Here is a 27,711-nt window from a genome sequence, read left to right as displayed (position 1 = left end):
GGGGACGGGGATGCAAGGAGACAGAGGGGCAGAAAACTTACCTGGGGAACGGCAGGGAGCAGGAGCCGCTCGCTGTGCAGCCTCTCTGGCACGGCTGGTCCCTCAGCTCGGAGATGCGGAGGCGATAACCCGCTCCCTGCGCCGGCTCTGGCTCCTCCTCCCCTGCTGTGGCTGCTGCTGCCGCGGTCCCTCCTCCGAAGCCACAGCTTGGGACCAGCACCAAAAGCTCCGTCTGGAGCTTGGCAAGACCGAAAGGGCTTCCCAGCCGCCTTCCTCTCCCTCGGGTCAGTGCCGGGCCGGCGGCAGGACGAGGCGGGCCGAGGGCCGGCTGTGTGCGAGCTGTCAAACAGGTGTCGCGTTGGCTTGAGCGACGGAGCGGCCCGGAGGGCGCCAGTCGTGCGCCTCACGCAGCCAGCCCGCCGCGTCCCGCGCCCTTGCGCCGTAACCCGTACGACGCGTTAAAATGGTGCCTTGCTCTTGCCACGCTGCCCTCCCCGCGGCCGTGGGGAGCTCCACACGAGCCTTGCTCGGACCGCAGCACTGCCGCTGGAGGCTCGGGGCGAAGAAAGGGGAAGGACCGCTCGCTAGGTGATTCTGCCTAGGTGCGTGCAGGATGGCATTGGGGCAGGCAGGAAAAGAAAATTTAAAAAAAAAAAAAAATTTGCATATTTATGGCGTTCTCACCAAGAGATTTCTACTTCTTGAAGAAGAATCGAGTGTGTCCACTTCATCTGGAAGTGCACATGCGGGACTGAGACAGACCTTCTCACTCAGCCTCCTTTTGCAACCTGCACTGGCTGCAGGTGAAAGCAGATTCAAATGCCACGTGTTGCTGCTTTGCATTACACAGAATTAAGATGGCTACAAATCTGAGCGCTGTTTTTTGATCACATAAAATTTTCCAGAAGGATTCTGAATCAGGGAAGTCTCTTTCTCCCTCCCCCACAAAAGAGAAGTTTGACCTAGGATCTGAAGAATCAAAAAAAAATCCTCTTTATATTATCACTGGAGTGGAAGGAAAAGAATCAGAATTACCCGGTTCCATAAAAACAGACCAGGGAATTAAGAAGTCACAAGAGCATTAAGGAACATTCTCCTTTAATAATTCCAGCAAGTCTGATGGAAAATCCCTCAACATTGTAACACATTTCAGAGTTGTACCTATTAACACATCCATGAAAAGCATTGCTAATAAGGCAAGAGACAGGAATATCCACTGTTTTGTTTGGTTAGTTTGGGTTTTTTTGGTCCACCAGCTTCTTGGACTACCACTGAAAAATCTGTGCTTTTAGTGCAATGTAAAAAGAGGATGGTTTCTCCTTTCCTTGCAGGAATGCTTTGACGAAAAAAACCGTTTGAGTAGTATCTGTATATTACAATCACCAGTGAGCTTAGAAACGTTAACTAATATAAAGTTCAATATGCAATATGTATAATGAAGTTTCTCTGAGAGTCTTAATTATATTTTCAGAGCACACAGTGCTAGCTTCCCATGTTGCTGCAGCGATGAGAGTCTCTTTTCAGGGTAAGCCTTCTACACCTACTACAGAGGAAGGACTTTGGCTTTCATATTAAACACTGAAAGCACTTAAACAGTATCCTGCCAGGCTGAACTTTTAACATTTGCATTTATGTCAGTGAACATTGGTGGAGCCATTTTGGATAACTTTGGATTTCTGCCTCAACTTGATCCTGCTTGGCTGCCAGGGTCACTTTATTGAAATATTAGACACTCAAAACCCCATAAGCAAACTACACAAGATCAGAATGCTCCAACCATCATTAAAGGTGAAAGTTAAACCCATATTGAGCCTGAGGAAGCCACCACCCACAATACTGTCTCATTTTAAAATTGTAAGTAAATGTAACTTTTACAAATAAGAACCCTGATTTTAACTAGACATGCTCTTTGAAATCAAATTTCGTTATCTTTGAAATCAAATAATTTCTACTAATGCTTCAGCTAGTATTAAAAAGCTTAAGAAATAATTTTTAAAACATGGCAGTTGTTCCAGAAACACAAAAAAAATTGTACATTTTTCCGTGTGCTTTCTGATTACTGATCATACTCAGTAGCATTTATTCTTTAATTCCTCCCCCCACATATGTAGGTATTTAATATATATAAATACATATGAAATTGCATACAGCTTCATTCACAAACCAGATGAATGGGGCTGTGTGCAAATTTATTTATTTATTTTTAAGGTAACCATATTTATAGGCAGTCAGCCCATGTCATTCATGTCAAATTTAACAGTATGTTAGGAAAACAAATAGTTCTGGAATTCAGGTTGTTCATTGCCTTAGATCTCTGGGTCAGGATCTATGTTTTTTTCCAGAGCATGAGACTTTATGATAATAGGTTTCTGATTCATAAATCAAAGGTACCATGCACTATCACAATAAAAACATCAACACAAATTCTTGTAGAAACAGTCCTTTTCAGAGAAACTTAGCCTTGTGCTTTAGCGTGAACTGTATTGGTATTTGAGAATCAAGCAATAGAATACCAAAGCTTAGCACCTAGCATACAGATCTGACAGTATTTGCCCAGTATTAGTACATCCTTTTGAAGAAGAATATATTGGCTCTAGATGGAGTGGTAAAATCTACTCCTTTTGCTCATGTGCCAGAAGTCAAGCGTATTCATGAAGATCCACCTGTGTATTTAGGAATACTTCTTCTTCCACATATACCCCCATCCATGCCTACTGAGTGACGTCCTTGCGTAATACTTTCTGTACATGGGAAAAAAAATAGTAATGATACTTCCAAGACCATTTTAGGAATAATCTATACCATTAATGAAACAGTTCTGGCCTCTATTTCTCACCTCTTTCGTACTAGTTAATGTACTCATTTTCTAACTTATTGTAAAAGTACATGTGATTCTCTATGCTCTCTACATGCTATAAGCTTTAGCCTTAACAACCATTAGAGCAGGCTCCTCTCCATCATTTCTGCTTCATGAAGATGGCGTCTATAATTGTTATGTGCTTGAACAAAAAAAAAACCTCCCAAGCTCCACAAAGTGGCCGATCCTACCTTTTAACAGAGTAATAACAGAGTAATAACAGTAATAACAGAGTAATAACAGAGTAATCTGTTCTACCTTTTGTGCTATGATCTACCGGTTTTCCCGATTCTAACAGCCTACCTTGCCCAGGATCTGGAAAATGGACGTTGCAGTTGCACAAACCAGCTGTGCATATACACTGACTCTTTACTATATGCATGGGAAGTTTCATGGGCCCATACACCATGTATCTACAGTGTGTTTGACTGTCTTGCACCACCCACTTTGGATCTGTAAGTGTTGTTAGGCTAGGGACATTTTTTTTTTTTTCTCAACAATTCAGAATGTTTTTCTACAGCTATTACAGTTCTGAAACATTTGGCTAATGATAGCACAGAGCAGAAAGAACTTACTTTGCAAATTACAAAGCAGAACGTCCTTTAAGTACAATGTGCAACTAGTATATTCTCTAACACAGAAACATCTGTTACCAGTAACAAAAGGATTCAAATGTTCAAATCTTCAAATTTGGTATTATTTCTGCTTTCTTCTGCTTAAACCACACTTAGTTCAGGATCCATTTGGCTGATTTAATAGTAGTTGCTCCATTTTCTCTAGATAGTCTGTCAATGCTAGTAGGAAATCTAATGGTGACTGTTTAACTTCCCAATACTTTGCAGGATGAGAATAAAGGTAGTATTTAATTCCTTTCACTCAGCTTTGCTTAAAACACAACTCAGATTTTGTACTTTAAATAATATTCTTTGCCCTCTGAAGTCTTGAACGTTAAATTGCTATTCTTTTATTTTTTGGAGTTACCACAAAATGAAACCACATGAAGTATGTTTTACTCCAGTGTTTCACTATTTAGGGAAAAGTGAATTGGTAAGATCAATCTATAAAGAGACCATATAGCAGTAGAAATGCACCAAATGTGTTTTGAAAGACATCATGTGAGCGATCTAAATCTTTGCAAGCTATCTTAACTGAGAAACACGATCCTCACTTTTTGCCTTTCATAGTATGAATTTCCATTTGCAGGTAGGGTCAATCACAAGCTCCATCCTCCATCGATGATTAGTTCATTACCAGTCACATAGGCAGACTGAAATTACATAAAAAGTAACTATAATTTAATGAATTTTTCATGGCTGTTAAGTACAGGGAAACATTTTTTTCTTTAAATTTAAAGAACTGCTTTCTTTTTATACAAACACTTCTTTTGTTTTACAAAAATATCTGAATAAATAAAATGTGAACAAACTTAGAAATGGAAGCCTTTCAGCTAACTCAGGGGAGTGTAGCAAAAGTATTATTAGAGGCATTAAGATGAGAATGCATCCCGAGTGTACAAATTCACATAAGCTAGACTTCAGATATCTCACCTGCAGGAATACCACCTCACACTATGATGTTATTAGCTCTGTTCAGCTGAGCAGAATCTGACCAGGTCAGCTAATAATTATAAGGGGGCCTAAATGAAAATTCAGATGGTGCAGAATAGTGAAGTAAGCAACCGAGCTGTTGACATTCTTCTCTGTACAGCAGTACTGAAGCATACTGGAATATACTGGAAAACTGGAATTCTGTCTACACGTGGTTGAAAGCCCTATGACCAGACTGGGGGGAAAAAAAAAAATCAATAGCTTTACAGGAACACTAAGACTAAGGGGAAAATGAGAAACAGATTACTGGTAGATAGCAACATTAAGACTGAATTAATTCCATTAAAGTATTCTGTTACACTCAGTAGGACTGCTGGACAAGTCCAGAGGATCCAGTCCAATTTCAGATTCATCGGAAGTTTATGGCATCTGAAATAACCTTGATGTGTGCTCATTAGTGTTGGTGGTATTTGCAGTGGTCATTAAGAGTTTGGTCTCTAACAACCTCAGCGGGTCTATTGTTTTCCTTATGCTGAAAGGGTGGATTTAGTCTGAGCATTAGCCCTTCTAGCTAAAGCCTCCAGCAGTTCTACACAAATATTTGCTCTTGAATAGTGAAGGTAGGTGATGACTACTAATTCTACCTCCTTAAAACATAATCTAGCCGTGGTGCAAACTTGGAAAAGCAGACAAGCCCATTTCTCATACCATTCCGGATGAACTTGGGTCAGTCAATTTGCTCAGATGACATGAAACAACCAGACAATGGTACCAAACACATAATGCCTTAACAATCACTGTCAACATTCAGAGTGCTTTTTGTGTTGTAGGCTGAACTAAGTAAAAGATTGTCAGCTTTTTACTTTTGTAATAATCCAGCTCAAAGACAATATAAATCCTCCTAAAACAAATTCCCTCTGTTGTGATGCAGCAAAGTAGCATGGGATACTGTGACAGGAAATTTTATCATTCCATACTTACTTCATCAGAGGCCAAGTACACAAAGAGATGGGCCACTTCTTCGGCAGTAGCCATCCTACCAGTCTTCTGTCTGGCAAGAAAGTCTTTCAATGCCTACATAAGAGCATGTGGTATATTAAGAAAAAATAAAACAATTATTTTAATCCAGATTAGTCTGACATGTACAAAGCAATAATGGAAACAGACTGTAAGTCATAACTTCCTTTAGTACACTGGGTATGGAATTTATACTAGAAAAAGAAATTGGAAGATTAACAGTGGTATGAATTTCGGGTTGAAAAATAGTAGGAGACTGGACCTAAATCTCTGGTTCCAGAATAAAGCCAACATAAGTCCTTCTTCCTTTGGTGGTAGATATTCCCAGGCCCTTCAAATGAGGGCTCATAGTTATCTAGTTGGTATGGTTAAGGATCCCAAATAATTTTGACATGCATAGGCCAGAATGCCTTTTCTGTCGTGGTTTTGCACTAGTTTGTGGCTGCCACATGCCACAGTAGCAGATGTCTTCTAACTTTGCACTAGATATTGTAGCCAATGGTTGCAAGTACTTACACAGATGACAGACTCTCTGTATTCACTAAGCAATACTATCCTTGTAAGGCATTTTAAGACCTCTGTCTCAATTGAGTACAGACTGACCAAACTATCAAAGGAGACACTACTTTTATAAGTTATCATTGGTACTCTGAAATAGGGGACATTCTTGAATCTGGGCAGAAATGCCTTTTTTTTTTTTTTTTTTTTTAAACGGAGTTAAATGTATGTATGCACACGATCAAACTAATAAATTGCTTTCTCACCTGTTCTGGGTTAGGCCGGGCTTGGATTCTTTCCTGTAAAGATGGTGTGTCAACAGTTCCTAAGTAAAATTTTAAATTCAGCATTAATAATCAAATGCATCAACAATCATGACAAAAAATGCAGTTCATTAGTTCTATTTGTATGTCTTAACACTTACATGTAACTTCATAATATGATTCAGCAGTGTGCTGGTTTTGGCTGGGACAGAGTTAATTTTCTTCATAATATCTAGTATGGGGCTACGTTTTGGATCTGTGCTGGAAATAGTGTTGATAGCACAGGGATGTTTTAGTCACTGCTGAGCAGTGCTTACACACAGTCAAGCCCTTTTCTGCTCCTCACCCCACCCCACCAGTGAGCAGGCTGGGGGTGCACAAGAAGCTGGGAGGTGACACGGCTGGGACAGCTGACCCCAGGGATATCCCACACCATATGACGTCATGCTCAGCATATAAAGCTGGGGGAAGAAGAAGGAAGGGGGGGACGTTTGGGGTGATGGCATTTTGTCTTCCCAAGTAATGGTGTGACGGAGCCCTGCTTTCCTGGAGACGGCTGAACACCTGCCTGCCGATGGGCAGTAGTGAATGAATTCCTTGTTTTGCTTTGCTTGTGTGTGTGGCTTTTGCCTTGCCTATTAAACTGTATTTATCTCAATGCAAGAGTTTTCTCACTTTTTTCCTTCCAATTCTCTCCCCCATCCCACCGGGGAGGAGTGAGCGAGCAGCTGCGTGGGGCTTAGTTGCCGGCTGGGGTTAAACCACAACAAGGAGAAAGACTGCAAAACTATCAACATAGCATAGGACTCTCAATTTCAATAACAGGCAAGACTTTTGCGAATCAGATTCAATACTTCAGATGGCTAGCCTATTAGCTAGCCCTTGCCTGCTTCTAACTTCCAGACTATGTCTTTGAAAATAAACATCAAATACTGTGCAATGCATATATAATGTGCATGTGCTGGATTAACAGACTAAACATATAGCTTTACTATAAAAGTAACAACTTTTCTATTTTAAATCTCAGAAGTGTTTCAAGCATGTAGTGTTCTTTTTGATTACTGGTAACTTTAGTTGCCACTTGCAAGTCTATTCATTGTTAATAATGTCAAACTAAATCGGGCCTTCTAACACCTGCTCCTAGTTTACAAAATAATGTAAGAATACTTACCAGGACATATGCAGTTGCATCTGATACCTTGTTCAATGAAATCAGCAGCCACAGACTTTGTTAGACCAATAACTGCTGCCTTTGAAGTACTATATACACATCTGTTCACAACTCCTAACAGAAGGTCAGTACGAAGGCAGTATAGAAACATATTTGAAAAAAAAGAAAAAAAGAAAAAGAAAAAAGAGACCCAAGTTTATTCAATATGCACCTGCTTCTGGACTCCAGCATTTCCTGTAGCACCTGTAGTGTCTTCATAAGGGTGGGCTAACTGGAATGCTGACTGCCAGAATTCTACTCAGGGATACACCAGAGCAAAGCACACGATCTTTCAATAATATAAGTTTGGGGAGTAGGCTAGAAAAGTTAACAAAGCAGACGAAGATTTATGAACAGCAGACACCCATCTATTTCTGTTAGTCACCATCAGGTTTCCTTGGAAAACATAGCTATAGCACTTACATAACGGTAATTTCTTCATTGTTTCTCTGAAGAGCATATGTAGTAAGATATCACTGGAAGTAATTCCTTTTTAGTTAATATAAACTGGCAAAAAGGATGCTACAAAACATTCAGGACACAGATTCAAAAGCTCAAAGGCAAGCATCTTAGTGTTTCTGCAATTTCCTATCTGTGTCATTGCATGTATGTAAGAGTTGATGTGTTCACTTTTTTTAATTGCAGCTCTCCACAGGATTGGCAGTATCCCCTAAATTCAAAAGTTGTGCAATATTTATTTTGCATTCCCATAATTTTAAAGATTTATATAAGGAACTCTCTAGCAAGCTACTGACCTTTAATGCTGGATGCCACAGAAGACATATTTATAATATTTCCAGATTTCTGTTTAAGCATCTGCAAAAAAAATACTTATGTCATTCAAATGCAAACTATTTCATCATCTGCAGGTCCAGCAAAATAGCCCATAACAACTTGCAGAACAGCTCTACATGCAATTGATATGCAGGGTAACAAAGCTTAATTGGCATGAATAGGTGTTTATCTTTTTTTGATCTATTAACTGAAGTAGTAAAGCAGAATCTGAAATTCTCACTAGGTTCTCTTAAGTCATCTCAGGAGTGAAGACTATGACAGGAAGGGATTTTTTCCCTAGATAGCAACCTCTGAATCATTGTCCTCTTGTCCTCACAGTAAGTTACCCTACATAGACATCTGCTCATGCCATCTACCAATGCACTAATTCACTTCTCCATTGCTTTGGAGAAGACTGAAACACAACTCTCAAGCATCTTTGAATTGTAGCTAGATTTCTTTAAGCTATAACCTTTTTAGGCATGTCAAAACCTGAGATGCCTGAAGTTGTTACAAAAAAAACCTTTGAAAATGAAGATCAGCTAAGAGAAAACAAACAAACAAAACCCAATCAAACAAAAAGGACTGGAACACCACTGAAAAGAGTAGTCATCATCCAGTCATGGTCACAGCTTCCACTTCTGGCCTTTGGATTTACAGGAATACAAACACCTTATTCAGTCCACAAATTTTTGTAGTCCGGAACCTAGTTACCATGTCAACCACAAGCATCCTCAAGCTGCTAGAATGTCTAACTGGACTGTTGTTCTGATATAACCAGCATGCTGGCATCAGTGGCACTGAATTTCTTCACAAGGTAGTTTCCAGATTTGCATAAAATTCATATTAATATACATATTTTATAAATCTTTTGTAGCAGTGGTATTGTGCAGATATGTGCTATAGCATAATACAGTAGCACTGTATTGCAATGACTCCCTCACTGCTCTGTGTTTAAAAGATTTTACAAATTACATAGGGCAAACCCCCTGAATTAATCTTCTCTACCAGATCCTTTAGATAGGTTGTATACTTGAAGGATTACACAATGCATAGACTGTTTTAGAGTAGGATCACGATAATCCAAGGGCCTCCCCTATACAGTGCAGCATACTTGCCTTTTTATCTCAAAGCCCATGCTGTCACAGTGGCAACAACTTAGACTTCTCACACTTTAAACACCATGCAGCAGAGATGAAAAAATCACAGGCAACCAAGTCTTACCTTAGGAAGGAACGTCTTGATCATTAGATACATGCTGCGAACATTGAGGTTCATAGTGAAGTTCCAGTCTTGCTCTTCACACTCCAGAACGGTTCCATGATGAACAAACCTAGAATAAGTGCATGAAGTAGGTTACTGTCTGTGGTTTACATTGCTATGACTTTTTATGCATATTTTCCATTGCTATTTTGCAATAGCTAACCCTTCCAACCTTGAAAAGGAGGGACAAGAGCTCTTTTGAAGAAAGCAAGAAACAGTGTATTTCTCCTGATGAGTATCAGAGACGCAAGACAGATCTGATATGTGCAAAAAAAATGTTTGGCAGTAGGGAAATTAAAAAAAGATGCACTGGCAGACCATCAGCTTTGCTCACTGTTGTGCCAGGAGGGCCAAAGCCATCAGTACAGGGCACCCATGCAGCTGGGAAAACATAACAAATTCCAGAGCCGTTCTATCTTGGCCTGGGTAACACAGCTACGCACAAAAAGTTCAGTGTTGATGAAAAGACATGAAAATTTATATGAAAGATATAAAATACATTAAAACAAAAGAAATAAAATGCATTTAAGTAAAAGAAACTACTTCTGGAGGACAGGGAAAACTGGAAAAAGAAGTAGGATCGAATAGAAGCTGGTTACCCTGCAATGTTACACAGGACATCAATCCTTTCAATCTCCTTGGCCAGATTCTCTATCTGCTCCTTTTTGGTGACATCCAGAACCCGTATTTGAATGCCTAGAAAAACATGGTATTCATCTCAGTGTATTTGGCTAAGGATCAGCAGTTTATTTTTCTGAAGTGCGGAGGACTGCATCTACGATGCATGTCAGCGGCTCACCAGGAACAGTCCCCTCAGTGGTTCACCACCACATGGAGACTCACTGAGCGAGAGCTACATTTAATGATTAAATTAGTTAAATCAGGACAGCAACAGACAGCATGACATGCTATGTAAAATTTCAGAAGGGAATTAGAAAAAAGATCAACTGATTTGATTGTCATACAGCATCAGACAAGCAGATGAGCTAATGTCATTTACCATAAACACATTTCCAATAAATTTGAATTCCACTGTGCCCTCAAACTGAAAAATTACAGAGCCTGTATAATCATAACAAGCTTTCATGCCCACTGTTATAGAATAATAATTACTTGAAACTAGTTACATGTGCCACATACACTCACAATCACATTACATGCCACCTATCCATGTGTAGTTGAGGATATGATGAATCAGCTTTATACCATTTAATTAATGAAAGTGATTTTGCATAAGCCAATAACTTACATAACCTGGAATGATGTCATAGCTATGATAATAAGCACGAAGAGGAAGTGTAACAAATTGATGGCTTCTATCATGAAGGCTTGTTTAAAAATATAATGCTTATATTTTTGCAATTATTTGTTTATAATCAAACAAAAGAGGGCTGGAAACACATTGCTTTTCACTATAAGCTTCTATGTATTTCAGCCTCTGATAGCTGTTACTGTCAGCACTTACAGCCCCGGCTATGCCTGTGCCATACCTTCAAGAAAGCCACTGATATAAAAAAAAAAAACAACACACTGATTTTGTTCAGAGAAGTTGTCTCAAAGATTGAGAAACATAATTACTGCAAAACAGGGTCAGGCTCAACTCTTCCAAACACTGTTTCATAGAATCAGCCCCTGTAACAGAACTGCTTTGGGACTAACAACAGCCATGCCATCTGCTGGCTAGAAGCGAAAAGAGCAAAGTAAAAGAACTGCTCTTCCAGATGAACTGTAATATATGGTATGATATAGCCTACACGTTATTTTATCTCATTTCGCTTAAGTAGCTTCCAGCAATCTAACACAACGAGCTTCTCTCACCCATAACAAGGCTGAATCCTTACCATGGAATAGGCATACTTCATGACACACTTTGCCTGCACTCATACTCCATACTGTGTGTAAAGACTGAGTTGTGCCCCCTTCTCAAATACATGAACTTTTCACCCAGAGGAAATCTGGGTGAGTGGAAAAGGAGGAGTCAGGGTGTACTCCAGTAGTTCCCTTAGTGGGTACAATTAGGCTCCCAGGGGCACTAAGACTCACTGCTGATCACAGCATATCCTGCATCTAGGATGAAGGGACCTCTAGTGCAGAACAAAAACATAGCCTCAAAACATAGTTTTTTTACAATTTTTTCATATGCAACTAGTGACACACAGTCTAATAAATGTCTACAACTACCTATGGAGAGACTGTAGAGAAGACGGAGCCAGACTTCTCGGAGGCCCACAGTGGAAGGATGAAAGGCAACAGTAAGAAGCTGGAATATGGGAAAGTCTGACTGAATATAAGGTGTGTTTGGTTTTCGGTGGGGGTTTTTTGTTTGTTTTTAAAATACCATTATTGTTTTAAAACCATGAGGGCAGTCGCACTGGAACAGGGGTCTACAGAAGTTGCTGAGGAAATTCCATCCTTGCAGATGTTCAGAACTTGACTCAACACAACCCTGCACAGCCTGCTCTAACCAGAGCAACTTTGAGCAGTAGGCAGGAACTAAACAGCCTCCAGAGGTCTCATCCAATGTACATGATTCTATAGAATACTGTAAAGCTGTCTAAAGCATCTGAGTGATGTCTAAATTATGGGAGAATTTGATCTGAAATGGATAAAAATCTGTTTCTTTTGAAGCCAAACTGACAAGTCCATGAACAGGCTTTATATGACTTAGTGAAATGATATAGATACTTTTGAAGAGATTTGTGTATAATGATGCAATTAGACTACAGGCTGGTGATTAACATCAGCACTGGAATTAGCTTTCCTGGATAAAATTCAAAGACCACAATGTGCCAAGCCTTCACGAATTATAGCTTAACTAATCATATGTCAAAAGGATGGAAATGGCTCTGAGTATATGGAAAATTACCTCTTTCCTTGTGAATACTCTAGCAGAGGGAAAGAAAAATGCACAGTTCAAAAACATAACACTTTCCTAAACACCTTCTGAATGAACCTGGAAAGTCCTGAAGTTCCTAAAGAATTACAAAGGGATTGCTTGTGGTAAACTCCAGTCAGTAGAGACTGATGTTCACTCTAAAAAGCTGTGCCAGAGAAAAGTGGTTTTGCATATTTGACTGTCACCCTATAACAGGAATTCATTAAATCCACTTCCATCAAATTAAGTTAGAAGGTTTTTCAGTTGCAAAATATATCCAAGTCTTATTTTTTATTTCAAGATTGGAAAAATAGTTTTTTAATATAATTTCCCACACTTGTGTCACTTATGATTAAGAAACACAGCTATGCAAAACCTGCTCCTTGAAGTATGTTCCTGTGATATCAGTAGGAAAGCAACCTTCGGGCCTGAGCATTTGTACATGCAGAATAGTACAACATGCAGATCTGTACAACAGAATAGGCTTATCTAGTGTTGGTGGAATTAGTTTCTGAAGACATACGCATTCTACTAGACAGCTATCCTTTTAATAAATTCTGTAGTAAGTATGGACCATGGAAATGCAAGACACTAAATCTACTTTTTGTATACCTGGATGTTAGTTCTTGTGATCAGAGAAAAGCATTCCAAGCCTTTTAGAGTGATACGTTTGACAATTAGCCTAGTGATCTCAAAATGTGATTGAAATGGGTGCTGTTCTGGGAAGCAGAAATCAACTGCTTCTGTGACACAAGAAACTCAAAGTTATTCCACACACCTGGAACAATACTCTGTCTGATATGCTGATGTTGCAGTATTTTACATGCTAAATCTCTGTCATTCCACACCACAGAATAAAGCAATACCAACATCTAAAGAGTTAGTCCGGATACTTTCCATTTTTTTCTGGCCTTTTGAAGTTTGCCCTATCCTCAAATTATATTTCAGCTAGTCCACAACAAAACTTCGAAGAGCTGAACTAATGCCTACTGTAGGTCATTTACCTGGATATTTCTCCAGTTCTTGCAGCTTAGACTCATTGATGTCTGTAGCAATGACTTTGGCTCCTTCTTTAGCAAAAGCCTGAAGAATACAAGTAAGAGAAGCAGTTTATATTTAGATATTCCAGATCTTACCAGAAATAAAGTCTGTTTTCTTCTCATTTCCTTTTTGGCTTGAAATAAAAGTTGGCTGAAGGCAGCTGATATCTCACTTTTTAATCTGGGCATGTCAGGAAGTAATGGACATCAACTACCACACATCCTGTGGACAACTAAGTAACTATACATGATATAAGACAGATTTAAGATCTTTTCCTTAAAGTAAGGAATCCATATATAAAGTATGAGAACAGTAACCACACTAAAACAACTGGTATTATTATTGCCCTTATTAGATGCATATGCACTAGCAAGCACATTACAAACAGATAGGGCTAGAATGGTCTGTGTTGTTGGATTTAAATGAAGTTATGGGATTTGACAGGTAAAGGCATGAATCATAAAAAAAGGGATGGTGGTATATAAACTTTATGAAAATCCTTCACATCCAAATCATTGGAATAGAGCAATATTAGAAGAAGCATGAATTTTCTTTGATACTTAACCAGAGATATTCCTTCATTCTTGATGCTCCCCTCAAAACCTGCTTTCTCTGCATTGTGATTACTGATAAATGAACAGCCATGCTAACATAGTAACCTCTATGTCAAAAGTATTCTGATATCTTGGACTGTAGCCCCTAATCTTCAAAATAAGTGTCTCAAATGCAGCTTAAGAGGATAGTGTCATTAACCATGCCAGCCTTCCGTGGCTGGTTGGGTATTTACACAGTGAAATCATCAGGAAAATTACCTCCTCCTCTGACTGAGTGTTTTAATGCAATTGCCAAGATCAGCAGTTTTCTGCATTCTTAACTGCATGCATGAGAAACTAACTAGTCTGGCAGAAATCCTATTTACAGGAGCTTTTCCTGACTTGTTGATTACATTACAGAGATACTGAGATAACTCTATTAGTTTCTCTATCTGCTATAGAAAAAGGAAGTAGCAGGGGAAGAACAGGTCAAAAGGAATTAAAAGTTAACCAGAAAGTTAATACATATGTTTAATTCTGTTTAACAGTAATTAAATAAAATTTGTAAAGCGTTTCTCACAGTTGCTCATTGTGAACAATGTTGTAGCTGTGCTGTTAGTATCACATAGACTTGGTTACATCAACTGTTAGTGTAGATAAAACATCTTGGCTTTACTGTAGGGAACCTTTGCAGTATCCAGCCCTAAAACAGGAAATATTCCCTCTATCCTCCTTATCTTCTCCCAGAACAATACAGCAGAGATATTGGATTAAAGGTACAGACAGTACAACCATATATTGTTAGAAAAGCAGTTGCAGCTGTTCTCAAATCTTGCCCTTATCCTTGCCTAACATCACCGCTCCGAGCTGAAGACTTTCAGAAATTCACACAGCACAAAGCATGCATGATACAGCATGGTGACTATATTAGTCCCTGAATTTTTCAGTGGGTTGTTCTGGCTTCATCTATGGTTTATTAACTCAAGAACTTGTTTGGTGGAGGTGTCATTGGACAAGGTAGCATTAGAGACCTAGCTTAGGTACAGGAGAACAAACATTTTCCAACTTACTATAGCAGCTGCTCGTCCAATCCCCTGTGCTGCTGCAGACAGCAGTATGATCTTCCCATCAAGCTGACCCATACTGCTGACCTGTGCAGAGAGAAGACGTCACAGAATCTTCAAAGAGATGAGCCAACAACACTCCTGGAAATCAGATACAAATGCATTCCAGAAAACGAGGCATGATTCAGAGTACCTCTGCCATCAAATCATACCACAGATTGCCCTGTTTGGCTGCAGTGAGACCCTGAGTCATCCAGGGTTCGGTGGGGGCGGAGGGGAACACACACACAGGGGGACTGCCTCAACATTTTCTTATTTAAAAAAAAAAAAACCCAAACCAACAAAAACCAACAAAAAAACCTAAGGAACTCCAAAAGATCAAGAGACATAATAAAGCTTGGCTTTTGAGCTCAGATAACAGAAACTGGACTTTAATTTTCCTTAAACAGAAAAAAAAAGTCAAGATCAAACAGAAGTACAATAGTTTGCAATCTAGTGTCTCCACTGTCCACTGTGTTTTTAGAAAGCAGGTCTGTCTTTTATTCTTCTCAGACTACAAGCTCATGGACTTCCTAGATCGCAATAAATTCCACACAATACCCTGGCCTTGGTGTCTGCTCTGAATTGTATTAGGAATCTTCCAGCACAGCAGATTCCCAGTTCAACGAAGCAGGAGGGTCAGGGGGAATGAGGCTCTGTCCTGTCTCACCTCTCTCACATTGCCCGCTCTCAGGGGACTCCCGAGCACGCTTGGGGCAAGTGGTAGGGAACCTCTAGGAGGTTCCACCTTACTCAGTGCATTGCACCCAAAAGGCAAGTCATAGCCCTCTTCTGCCCAAGCACAAGCTTTCAAATGCTGCATTATGTTTAAATAAATACAGCATGTAAAGTTGCAGATAAACAAGTAAATGCCATCCTCTCACTCCTACAGATTCAAAAGTTTCCAGTAGGATTTCTGGTTATTTAAGGACTAAATATTCTACTTAACAGAATGTTTCAAAGAACTGCCTAAAAAGTAAGTGCACTTTGACTGGAACACAGCGACCTATCTGGTGTTTGTTAACTGGGTTCCCAATGAGCAAAACTTTCTGCACTTTTATAATTCACAGAGCAAAATTTGTTTATGTAGCTAGGAGTATAGAAAGGTGTCCCAAGAACCTGAAGTCTTTAAATATATACATAAATCTGATACACCAAGTACTTCACTGAGAAGTTAAGATAAAGATGCCATAATCTCCCCTAGGTTAGCAGCCAATGCTATCATCTAGAGATGCGCAAATCCATGCTGTGACTCAGATTACTGAGTCAAATTTAGTGTCCTACATCTTAAACAAGACTACTCAATTTCTCCGATTTTGACCAGAAATTCTATCTGTTTTCTCAGCAGCTTTCCCCTGACAAAAGTTGCAGCAAAACTCATGTTTCCCTGAAGGTTACAGATTCAACAAATCAGACTTCTTCTGAAGCAGTTTAACTGAAAAATTCTTTCTCTAATATGATAAACATTATCTCTTTTGATCTAAAGTCAGAGTGAGTTACAGACCATGTTTCAAGACATTAAAATGTTTCACTGTTTTTCCCCCAATAATTGGGACACACGTGCGCACACACACAAAGAAAGAAACAAAGCACAAAACAAAAGAACGGGCTCCTAAGCAAACAGTAACTGAATAATCAGGGAAAAGCACAATACCTTAAAATCACTTTTTAGGTTAGCTAGTAAAAAGATGTCTCTCCAGATGCCTCTGGTGGAAGGCTACATAAGGTTAAATGTAATCAGGCCTGTCTTAGCATAACCTTTTTGCATCGACAGGTGAAAAAACACCAAGTTAACCGAGCAGAATGAGATTACACACACAACTAGGTTGCACAGTCTCTCTAGTGTACCAAGCTTTCCAAAATGCAACTCCTCAAACACAAAATTCTGGGAAAGGTTCTGTTAATTGTATTATTGTAGCAAGTCCCCAGTATCTCAACAATGAGCTCAAAGTGTTCCCTCAAGGCACAGGAAGATCCTTCTTATTCTTTGTTGTCACTACCTCTTCTCAGTGGAAAACAACCCGATCAGTCCAAGTACTTCCCCAAATCACCTTAACACTTTGCTTCCAAAGTGCACTATAAATTTTTAAATCTAACAATCAGTTTTTATGAACATTTGCCACACCGATTCTATGAAACATTTAAAAATAAGTATTTATACAGTCACTCACCAAGAGATCTCAAACAGCTTATTATGTTTACTGACCTTTGTACAAAAGGAAGTTTTATACTTTTTTGCTGTGCTTGTTGGGATTTGTAGTTTCACTGGTAAGTTTCTTTATAGGAACTTAATTTCCTGTTGAAACATTGAGATGCTGCCATCTAGTGAAACTCAAGATTTTAAAAGTGTGAGTTCCTCCTGCACAGGAAAGAACAAAAAAGGATCACCAGCATTAGCCGTCCATTCTCCATAAGGAATTCAAGAAATCAACAGAGTTCCCATTAAAAAAGGCCACAAACATGTTTTTCCCAAGCAATCTCTCTTTAGCAATATAAGCTATCAAATTCCAAACTAGGACAATACTTGCATGATATTTCTTGGGGTTTTTTTTTTGTTTGTTTGAGGGGTTTTTGGGGGGGGGGGGGGCGGGGGGGGAGGTCCTTTGTTTTTGTTTGTTAAACTGGTGATTTACCAACTTTTCTTTTTGTATCTAGTGGTTTACCTTACATTTGTTAAGGCAGAATCAATATCATCCGACTGGAAAATTCTAGGACAAACTAATTTAATTATAATAAGCTCACACCAGACCTAAAGCTACCCCGACAGCATTCTTAAATAGTTTGGAATCCTGCCTGAACTTCAGTTGGGCACATTGTCCTCAGAAAAGACATTTCTGTGGGTAAACTGGGATACACATACGCCAAGTTCGGTAGTACTGTCTTTCTGCTAAACTATGATAGCTTTCTAAGGTTTTGCAAATCAGCTCCCCAGTAAACAAAAAACTTTAATGACTAGGTTTTCTAAAAGCATTTATCCTTCTGTCCCTAACCTTTTTGCTTACTGAATTCAGACACAGACCTGTTGCAATAGGTTCCTGTTTTCCAGCTCAGTCTCCATAAAAATCCAAATCTAGGAGGTGTTCCAAGCAAGCAAGAATTAACAGAAAACCCCTTGAAACTGTATATAAAAGAGGTAGATCTATATATACACCTAGTTTGCCCCTTCTGGAAGGAAAAAGTCAATTTATTTCATTTGTTAGAACACCAAAATAGAGGTAATGAAAAAAGCTGGTAGATAAAGGAAATATCTTTCAACCATAGTGGGAAACTGAAATAAAACACACACACAACCCACCCCAACCCCAAAACAATAAAAAACCCACGAAACACACACCAGTGCTTTGCACTTACTGCTGTCAGGAAACAAATTGCTCCTACATACCTGTGGCTGTGGTAGAAAAGGAGACATTGCAGTGCTCAACTCAGTAATGCTATTTAGAACCTGTGTATTTTTGGCTAGCAATATCTTTAAAAGCTTCCCAAAATATACATTCCAGGTCAGAGATTTAGAGATAAATGCTTGCAGTTTCTTATTAGTTACAGTAGTTGGCAGTTTTCAGCTACTCAAGGTAAATAGATAGTTGGTTCTTTATTAAAGATTTCTGAAGCACCTCCATCAGGTAAATAATCCTTGTGCAACTCTTCCAACTCCGGTAACTGCTGAATGCCCAGGAACATGTCCACATAATCATTTACTCCCAAAATGGAGTACTTAAGAGACATAGCATCATCAAGAGCTTTAGTCCTATAAAATAAGGGTGATGCTTCTGATGCAGGTATCTTTCTTAGGTATGTCTTTCTCACATCACGATGATGATTTCAATCTTAACAGAGTTGATCTCAGGTTTTGAGTGCCAAATCCCTTTTAGCTGGCAGTGGAGGGCATGTGGGGAAGAAAGGGAGGAGGATCTATCTTTTAGACTTCAAACATTTCCTCACAGAGAAAGATTCTGTTAGAAAGAAACATTAAAACACCAGTGACAGACTTGTGCAACAGTAAACTTCTGCACAAAGTAATTATTGCAAAAAATTATAGAGGGGACAGACAAGAAGCATAATAATGATGGAAGTGGTGAGGTTACTATAAAAGATAGGCTTTAGACACTGAATATTGTAATCAACATCCTTAGATCAATAGCACAAGTGAAGTGACCAGCAAAAATATTTTTAAATAATTAAAGTTTATTGTCAAAACAAACCTTCTTATACAAAAAGAGTAGGTCTCACAATGCAGATAAGCAGGCTAGTAAAATAGTCTATCTTGCAGCCCTGTTTGTCCAGTTTATTTTCCATTCACTAGAGTAGCAGAAAAGTGTCAGGTCCATTGCTTACTATTAAAAAAATTCCAATACCCAACTTCAGGCAGGAACTAGAAGTATATTGAAAGATGATGCAAAATACAAAGTTACTTTTGGTACCATAATTGGCTGAGCTGCAGAAATATTTTAAGAAGTTTAAGAGGAACCCTTGATTGTGTGCCCTGTAAACAGAAAATTAGTAACTTCAGTTGCAATGTCCAGATAGAGAGGCTAAAATTGTGGTGAAAATGCAGTTTCTGTGGACTTAGAGAAAGCATGGTATAAAAACCATATGCTGAGAAACAAAAAGTATAGTTCTTTCCAACTCAACAGCACTCTGAAGATAAAAATATTGACCACCCAGCCAAAGAGCTGTTTTAGGAATGACAGAATGAAAAGTTTAAGATTGAGAAGTTTCACAGTACATTAGTTTGTGTCCCATTCCTGTTTCCATTTTTTTCTTCAAAGCATTGGCTTTTCTTTCTTTTCCATCCAAAAAAAACCCTACCAAAGTAGAACATCATCAGATCAGCAGGTTGTGGGCAACATGACTGCTTTTCCATTATTGTTCTTGTAGTCCAGCTTTTCTAATTGTGGGAAGTAGCAACTCCAAGACAGCAAGGGATTTGCATGCCACCAGAGCTCTTCTCACAATTTGTGGAAGAGTCTGATGGCTTTTGACCTGAAGCAGTTATCTTCCGTATATGCAGATTCTGGCTGTAGCAACTGCAAAGGCAGCTTACAACAGAGCACTTTTATTGGGTGGTACAATCAGGGGCTTTATCTTTCTCTGACGTTCCAAACCAGTGCTTAAGATGTTCTTCTGTGGGCTCTATTCCCGGAGGTCGTGTATCTATACAGAAGACAAGAACATTAAAGTCTCACTTAAACTTTCCCAGTTAGGCAAGCAGTAGGAGTACAGCAATTTAATCTTGACTAGTCTTTTAAATGTCAACTATCAAAGCTTGCCTCTGAGGAGCTTTGTGTTGTGAGGAAGTCTGTACTATTACCAAGTTGGCCATCACAAGAAACAGCAACAAGTCCTATTCTTTCTGGAAGTCTGCCATCAATACCTTGAAAACTGATTAACTCTTCAACATGTCTGCTGGGGCCTTCTGAAAATTTTTAGAAGCAAGTGTAATGATGAGGGCAGTAGCATTAATATGCTAGTGTAGATCACTAGGAGACTTCCCCAGAAGTCACCAGGCCAGATATAAGAAATTCTGAGTAGCGCTGAGGAACAGAAGTTATCAAAGCAGCTAGAGCCAGGCAGACTGGCAGATTCAACATCGAATACTAAAGTCCACCATCTTGAAGAAGTTTAGAAAAAAGTTGACCAGCAGTTAACTTTGAATAGTTTTGCCAGAAGTCTGCACCTAACCAATATAAAGTTAAAAAGCAAAAGATTTTAAAGCATTAGCTATCTAGTAATGATATACTGCTAATTCACTTTTTAAAGTCAGTCATCAACACTTCCCCTGCAGAAAAAAAAAGGTTTGTATAATCTTCAGGGGGCGAAGGATTCATTTAAGTATTTAGGTTCTGTAGAGCATATATAAGCTTCACAGCTCCAGCTGGTCAGCCCTTCAACAGTCAGCTGACTCACCATTCAGGAAAATTGTGTTATCATGCAAGTTTCATGTCTGAATATAGAAAGTACAGAGCATTTACCCTCAACTCACAGACCACCCCTTATATTTTGCCTCTCCAAATCTTTATAGGACAACACCACTGTGTTACATACCTGTTAGAGTACCCAAGCTGGAATTATCAAAGAAATTTGTTGGACAAGTCAGTGGCAGAGGCTTAGATATGTCCTGAGTCACAATTTCCTGAGAAATAGGTTCCTTGGAGGGTGAAGGCATTTGTTCTTTAAGGGAATATGACACAGTCTTCCTTGGAGACCTTGGTACTGTCTCTCGAGTGGTTTCTCTTGAGCATCGTTCTTTCCATTTTAGTGCTCTTTCTTTCCATTTTCTAAGTTCCTCTTTCAGTTGAAGCTCATTACTGAAAAGGAAAAAACCAAACCCCCACATTTAATTAAGAAAAATTTAAAGTAGTTCCTTTAAGTAAGGAAAAATTCCTGAAAACAGACAGTTCCTATAATTTCAGACAACATACCACAGACATGGCAATGCAAGACATATCTGTGTATCTTGCTTTCAGGGGCAATTTTTAAGCTAAAACTCCTTCCAACGTACAATTTAAGCGTATCTTCTAGCATTTAAGAATCTTATGAAACAAAGCAATTTAAAGTTCAAAAGCCATAAAGATATATATAAGCAGTAAATCACTAGCTTTAAATAAAAGTTTATGATGTGAAACAATCTAGAAAATCTAAAATTAATAATAATTACTCAGCTCTATAGGTCTCCCAGAAAGAAACACTAATGACATGCATAGTTAAATAGCAACAAATGATTTGACATGTTGCTGATCAGTCTTATATTTACCTCAGTAGAAGGTCATTTTGTTTCTTCAGGTGCGAGTTCTCTTTCTGTAGCTTAGTTTGTTCAGATTTTAGAACAAGTATTTGCGTGCTCTGCACAATACCACTGCCACCACCACAAGTAAGGGGTATTTGGGATTGCTGAGGAGCTTCTTTTTCTAGCACCACTAGAAAACAGTTGTATACAGGTGTGTGTGTTATTTGGACAGTGCTTAAAGCCAAGTCAATATTTTTAGCTTATTGCTTCCTATGGTCTTATATGTAAAAACCTCACTAGGTTACAAGTGCCATTACAACAGCTATTCTTTTTTATACACAAACACACCTCCCAGTATTCACACTGCCAGGGAGATATTAAGAAACTTAAAAGATTCTTCACTGGGCCATTTAGAGTTAAAATAATTTTAGTTTCAGGTACGTCATAATTATGATTAGAACTAGCTATTCATATGTGAAGTCAGTCAAGGAAAAAAATGGCAACATGAGCTACTACAACTGCAGCTTATCCCACCACAGGTGCAAACACAGCTGGAGAAATAAACATAAGAACTACTGTGATTCTAATGCAGTGTATGTGCAGCTAACATATTTTACTTTCTACCTCATCTTCCAACGCACCCAATCCTCCCCATACCCTTTGGGGTAAAAGGCCTGCATCTCAATCTGGACTTTAACCATATAACCTTAAAACTGAATGTTTAACTTTTTAACATTCATTCGGAGTCCCTTATATTTATCTTGAATTTACCAGTAACATCTTGCTCTTGCTGTGCTCTTCTAAGTTCTTCTTTTAGCTTTCTTAACTGTTGTTCTTGGTGTTCTGCAAGAGCTTTATAATTAGCAAGTCTACATGGGGCAGGAAAGGAGGAAGAAAAAAAGAAATAGAAATCCTCAGTTTAATAATTATTACAGTTGCAGGAGAGCTAGTTTAATTTCCAGATCAGCTATCGAATACAAAACATACTCAAGTTACAGAGGTAAAACTACCTAAACCTAGTTTATAAATTTTAGGTAAAGTGCAGAAAACCAAAAGTTGGACTAGAATTATTCTCTGTGTATCCCTTCTCTCCAGTGAACTAGAGAATGCTTTCAATTACTGCTTTCCCCACACCTACTTTTGTCAGAATAGTTATTTATTTTATGGCTGAACATGGGTTGGTTGAGAAATTTCGGTGGGTGTATAGGGAAGGAGTTTTGTAATCAACACGAGATGCATATGGTTTTTACTTTCTCTGGAATCTAGCTACAATAAAAGCCTAGGACACCTAAAGGTGAATGCTCACTTCTTATTCTGTGGAAAAAAAACAGAAAAATAGAAGCTAAGAACTAAGTAGTTGAGAGTTGTAACAAGGTAAAATTTGAACTTACTTCATATCAAAAGAGTTGGATTGTTTCATTCTTTCCATATCATATTTTACCAATTGTGTTTTGAGATGATCAATTTCTTCTTTGTACAACTCAGCACCTTTATCTAATTTTGCCTGAAAGCAAAAGATTTGGTATGAAGAAAGGCTTGTCACTTAGCAATGAATTTAGAGGTTGCTTACTTTGTATCTTCACTACGATCTGCTAGATTTTGCAGGACAAGACTAGGAGCAGGAAGTTATTTTGGAGTAAGAAGGCCCAGATTACCAACTAGCACTACAGTATTAGTTGGCATCCTAACTCTGGTGTATAACATGCAATCATATTTTAGCAAGTTTTGCTGACATGTTTGCAGCTGTAAGTCTGGGAATTTTGAACTAGTATGCAAATATATTACACAGAAAAAACAGCTCATACTTCAGTTTCAAAATATAAAATCTTTTTAGAATATTTCAGAAATGCGTCACGTACAAATGATAAATTTAGCTTCTAATATCATAACATCGGTTCTAAATTTTGCCTCTGAAGAGGCAGAATGTGAAACCACACACTAAACAGGCGAGTAGAGTCTTTACTCTAAGAATACCATACAGAACAATAAATTGACTTTAGAGAGCTACATTTCTTCTACAGCTATTCTCAAGCATGCTCGCTCACTCTCTCCAAGATGGGAGGAGAATGAGAAGAGTATTTTGTTCATACCTGAAGAGTCTGATTCTCTGTTAAGGCAGTTCTGAGGCACTTCTCCGACTCATTCAGTTTGGCTTGCAGTTGGGTGAGCTCACTTGTTGCTGTTTGTATTCTTATCTGTGCTTGTAACTTGTTTATCCTGTCATCTTTCTCTTTGGCATTTTTTCCTACTTCACTTACGACATTTTCCAACTTCTGAATTTTTACTTCCATAGTCTATTGAGATATATCAGTCAGTTATGAGTAGTTATGCTCAGAGATATAAACAGTAACACCACACGATCATACTCTTAATAAAAACAAACAAAAAACCCAAACCATACAAAAAAAATCCAACACTACAGGCTCTATGGCAACTCTTGGTGTCTACCTCACTGTTTTGTGTCACCTTTTAGTATTTTGAAACACTCGAGTCTAAGAAAAAAGTGCTTTGAACAAGGGTAACTGTGACATAAAAAAATAGGACATAGCGAAAATGAGTCCTCAGTTCCTAGGATTAGACAGAATTCTTCTCCAGCTTCCAGTTTGACACAGGGAATACCATATACTTAAAGGAAACATCAAGAGTATCACACTATTAAAACCAATTCTTCAAAAACGAATGGGAACTTTTCACATGGATTTCTACACTGACATCTATTTGTGTACAGAAAAGAGGCAATTAAAATAATCACATTACATGCAAGAGCTCAAACTTTCACTTTGGGAATAAAAAAAGGTACAAAAATAAAGTGAGCTCTGGGTCAATATATTGTGTGGCACAGATTTACAGTTCCCATCAATCTTTATTTTCTTTTCAGTTTGAAGTATTCTCACTTACAAGACAAGCATCAAAGAAGTTTCACTTAGAAACAAATATTTGTACCTTTATATCTTGCTCTGCAGCCTTTAATTTGTTATGCAGCTTGTAGTTCTCTTCTTCTAATGCGAGACTGGCAGAGCCACCAGGGGCCAGTTGTTCTTTAAGAGCGTTCAGTTCCTGAAGCAATTCTTCACTTTTCCCTTTTCTCTGTTTCAATTCAACATCAGCATTTTTAGAATAATTGGCAGTTCTGACATCTAGCTCTGAAGAAAGTTGAAGTAGTATCTGAAAATAAGTAGTGTCAATTTTTGAATCAGCTAGAAATAAGGTAAGTGAAGAAACAGGAAGTATCTTGGCCTGTATTAATTTCACATTCTTGTTTCAGTGTCCCATTTGAAGATGCTTGCTATCAGAAATGGAATCACTAACACTCAAAAGACTGGTTTCATTTCCAAAGCGAGGGCAGGGCCAGGAAGGGGTAGAAGAGAAGAACATGATGCATACCAAATTTATCATTGCAAATTTCTGCGTTAACTCAAACACTAACATCACAGAAACAAAGGAACTATATTGGAAAGTCTTCTTGAATGTCAATAATGGAAAGAAACACAATTATTTGCAAAAGTTTTTGCTAGAATGTATTCATTAAGTTTCATTAAGTGAAACCATTTGAGAGAAAACATACACATTGGACTATTCTAGAAACCCATATGCTTAACATGTCAGATAAAGAAAAACTTCACGCTTGTTAGGAAATGACAATGTTACACTAGATTTTTTTGGTTAGGTAAAAGCTTTGATCCACATAATATATCTGTCAGGGAATTCTTCCAAAAAGCCTGCCAACATTGGGAAATCCTGAAGAAGTCAAGACTGGCTATTGACTCTACAGAAGAAACTTTTTATAATAGGCTAAACTTAACAGGACAGAACTGAGTCACAACATTGGGGGAAGGAGGGTGATGAGCTCGTCATACTTCAGATCAATACTAGTAGAAGGAATAGTAGTATGAACAGACCAGGAACTTCCAGGATACACTTGTTACAAAGACTGTTCCTAACAACTAATCAGAAGGTAGTGGATTCCCTCCCATAACATGTTTTTTGAGAAATGTTTGATACATTTATCAGAAAGATGAATTCTCATGAAATCCTATTCATGATGCACTTAACCCTGTAAAACACTTGGTCTTTTTTTCCAGAGTGGGCAAGAGGTAAGAAGGAGGAAAGAAAAGAAAGAGGAAGACCAAACCACATCTAGAATAACTTGACTTTCTGAAATTAGAAAAGGTGTAAGAATATAAATTACAGTTGAGTTTTAAAAATGGCTGAAGTAGTTTTGATAAAGTTAGCTTGAAGAGAGCAGACAAAGCATTCTATGAGTCTATGATCCCATGAGGACCACATGACAGCAGAGCAAGACAATCTTGTGGGCATAAAGCCTGGAGAAAGTGATTGTATCAGGCTGCCAAGTTCTGCAAGCAAAGCTATATAATGGTTTTTGAGCCTACAGTTTCCAGAATTCAGTCTAATAAAAACAAACACACACACACCACCCCCCCCAACCCCTGCCACCCATTAATCACCTAGAAAGTCTTTTACAAAGCAAGTTTCCGAGTTCAGATGCATGAGGAAAGAAGCCTTCAAAAATCTTCTTCTAAATATTCCTACATCTTACAGTCGAGTATAGTAAGTGCTGATAATAAGGAGTGATCTTTAAACAGCCTTTTTTCTGGTTTTTGTTTTCGATCAGATCGGAGGCATTTGCAGAGTGCTTACACAAAATACGTTTCTGATTAAAGATGATTTAACTTTACCTTTACTTTAGGAGTCCAGAAGTTAATGACTTGCAAAAGTCTTTCGTTATCTTTCTTTAACTCTTCTTTAAGTTCCTCTGCATCACAGTGAGTTCCTGAACAAGCTTCCCAGAACTGCATTGTTTCTTTTCTAGCACTTTCTTCCTGCTGTAACTCTGCCTCTATGCAGAGAAGTTCACTTTCCATTTCTGATACATCTTTGAGAATGCTCTTAAAAAAAAGGGAATTCAAGTTTAAATATTGCTTTAATAACTACATGTCTAGATATATGTTTTGCCCTCTAGCTATCAATATTTGCAGGAAGTCTGTTTCAGCATCTAATTATTGAATAGAAGGAATTTTGCTATACTTAAATTACATACTACTGGGAAAATGAGAAGACAATCTATGTTCCTGGGGCAGGTGAGAAGGGGAAAGGGGAAAAAATATGCATGTTAGTAAAAGTTTATCTCATTGTTTTAAAAGTCATCTTGGTATTAGGTAGTATGTATTTTACAGAGCAAATGAATAAATAACATTCCCACTATTTTATAACCGAATAATTTCACTTTGAGCCACTTTATAAAACAGTAACTTCATATTATAGAATTAGTAGCATTAAAAAACCCCCAAATTCTATCCCCACCCTTTAAATGAAGTCTTAACAGATAAAAGGAATGTCATTAGATTAGCACCACATTATCCCATGCTGTGAAATTTGCAAGTCTTTGTCTGAAAATTGTTTTGAATACTACCTCTGCCTCCAACTGCAAACTCTGCAGTACTTCACTGATGTTTAACTCTTGTGAAGATGTTTCATTCTGGTTCAAATAAATCTTCCTGAGACACCGAATCTGAACTTGTAGCTGATCTTGTTTTCTCTTTTCCTCAAGCAGTTCCATTTCATACTTGTTAACAGTAGTATGATATTCTCTTTTCTTTGAGCAAACACGACTGAACAGAAACTGTTGTAGAAGCACAGGCTATATCAGTGAGTATGCTTTAAAATGGTACCTTGCATCCAGCTAAAATTCCATATTTTATAATTCAATCTATTTACTCTGCTAGTCCATAGGTGTCCAGGACAACTAAAACATGACTTAAGAAATTCAAGTTCACATGTGCTGTATAGCAATGGCATAAGACTTTTAGCTGGGTCAGCATTTTTAAAGTATGCTTTTTTGCAGAGTCCTAAAAAGGCCAAAAAGTCTAAAAAGCTCTAGAGAGCATTCCATGAATCTAGACTTTGAAAAGCAAAGTATTCTTCGTTGTATTTATTTTCTCTTAGAGTTGTAAAAGGTGCAGATGATCTATGTTGTGGTTTAGCCCC

The 27,711-nt window shown here is 38.3% G+C and overlaps 2 protein-coding genes across 2 annotated transcripts in view; both read right to left on the bottom strand.

The window, feature by feature from the left end:
• Positions 1 to 4,070: 4,070 nt before the first annotated feature.
• Positions 4,071 to 15,020, bottom strand: BDH2 (3-hydroxybutyrate dehydrogenase 2). The gene is made up of 9 exons (XM_009490762.1): positions 14,949 to 15,020; positions 13,309 to 13,387; positions 10,029 to 10,125; positions 9,391 to 9,499; positions 8,148 to 8,208; positions 7,354 to 7,467; positions 6,186 to 6,244; positions 5,386 to 5,478; positions 4,071 to 4,124 (listed from the first exon to the last, which is right to left on the bottom strand). The coding sequence occupies exons 1-9, from the start codon at positions 15,018 to 15,020 to the stop codon at positions 4,071 to 4,073; spliced, it is 738 nt and encodes a 245-aa protein (XP_009489037.1).
• Positions 15,021 to 20,034: 5,014 nt separating this feature from the next.
• CENPE (centromere protein E) overlaps positions 20,035 to 27,711 on the bottom strand; it is a 39,807-nt gene continuing 32,130 nt past the window's right edge. The window contains exons 36-44 of the mRNA XM_075709307.1: positions 27,137 to 27,346; positions 26,403 to 26,612; positions 24,649 to 24,870; positions 23,796 to 23,999; positions 23,097 to 23,209; positions 22,477 to 22,574; positions 21,733 to 21,895; positions 21,024 to 21,286; positions 20,035 to 20,132 (exon numbers count right to left, since the gene is read on the bottom strand). Coding sequence (XP_075565422.1) covers positions 20,035 to 20,132; positions 21,024 to 21,286; positions 21,733 to 21,895; positions 22,477 to 22,574; positions 23,097 to 23,209; positions 23,796 to 23,999; positions 24,649 to 24,870; positions 26,403 to 26,612; positions 27,137 to 27,346 — 1,581 coding nt within the window. The remainder of the gene's footprint in view (positions 20,133 to 21,023; positions 21,287 to 21,732; positions 21,896 to 22,476; positions 22,575 to 23,096; positions 23,210 to 23,795; positions 24,000 to 24,648; positions 24,871 to 26,402; positions 26,613 to 27,136; positions 27,347 to 27,711) is intronic.

Source organism: Pelecanus crispus, chromosome 4 (assembly GCF_030463565.1).
Source record: "Pelecanus crispus isolate bPelCri1 chromosome 4, bPelCri1.pri, whole genome shotgun sequence".
Classification (NCBI taxonomy): domain Eukaryota; kingdom Metazoa; phylum Chordata; class Aves; order Pelecaniformes; family Pelecanidae; genus Pelecanus; species Pelecanus crispus.
The sequence above is the reverse complement of the archived record's forward strand: the minus strand, read 5'-3'. Positions and strand labels throughout refer to the sequence as shown.

Coding starts and splice junctions, on each gene's coding strand:
- BDH2 (XM_009490762.1), bottom strand. CDS start 15,020: ATGGGTCAGCTTGATGGGAAGATCATACTGCTGTCTGCAGCAGCACAG. Junction 13,388..14,948: donor TTGGACGAGCAGCTGCTATA/GTAAGTTGGAAA, acceptor TGTATTCTTCAG/GCTTTTGCTAAAGAAGGAGC. Junction 10,126..13,308: donor AGAACTGGAGAAATATCCAG/GTAAATGACCTA, acceptor ATGTTTTTCTAG/GCATTCAAATACGGGTTCTG.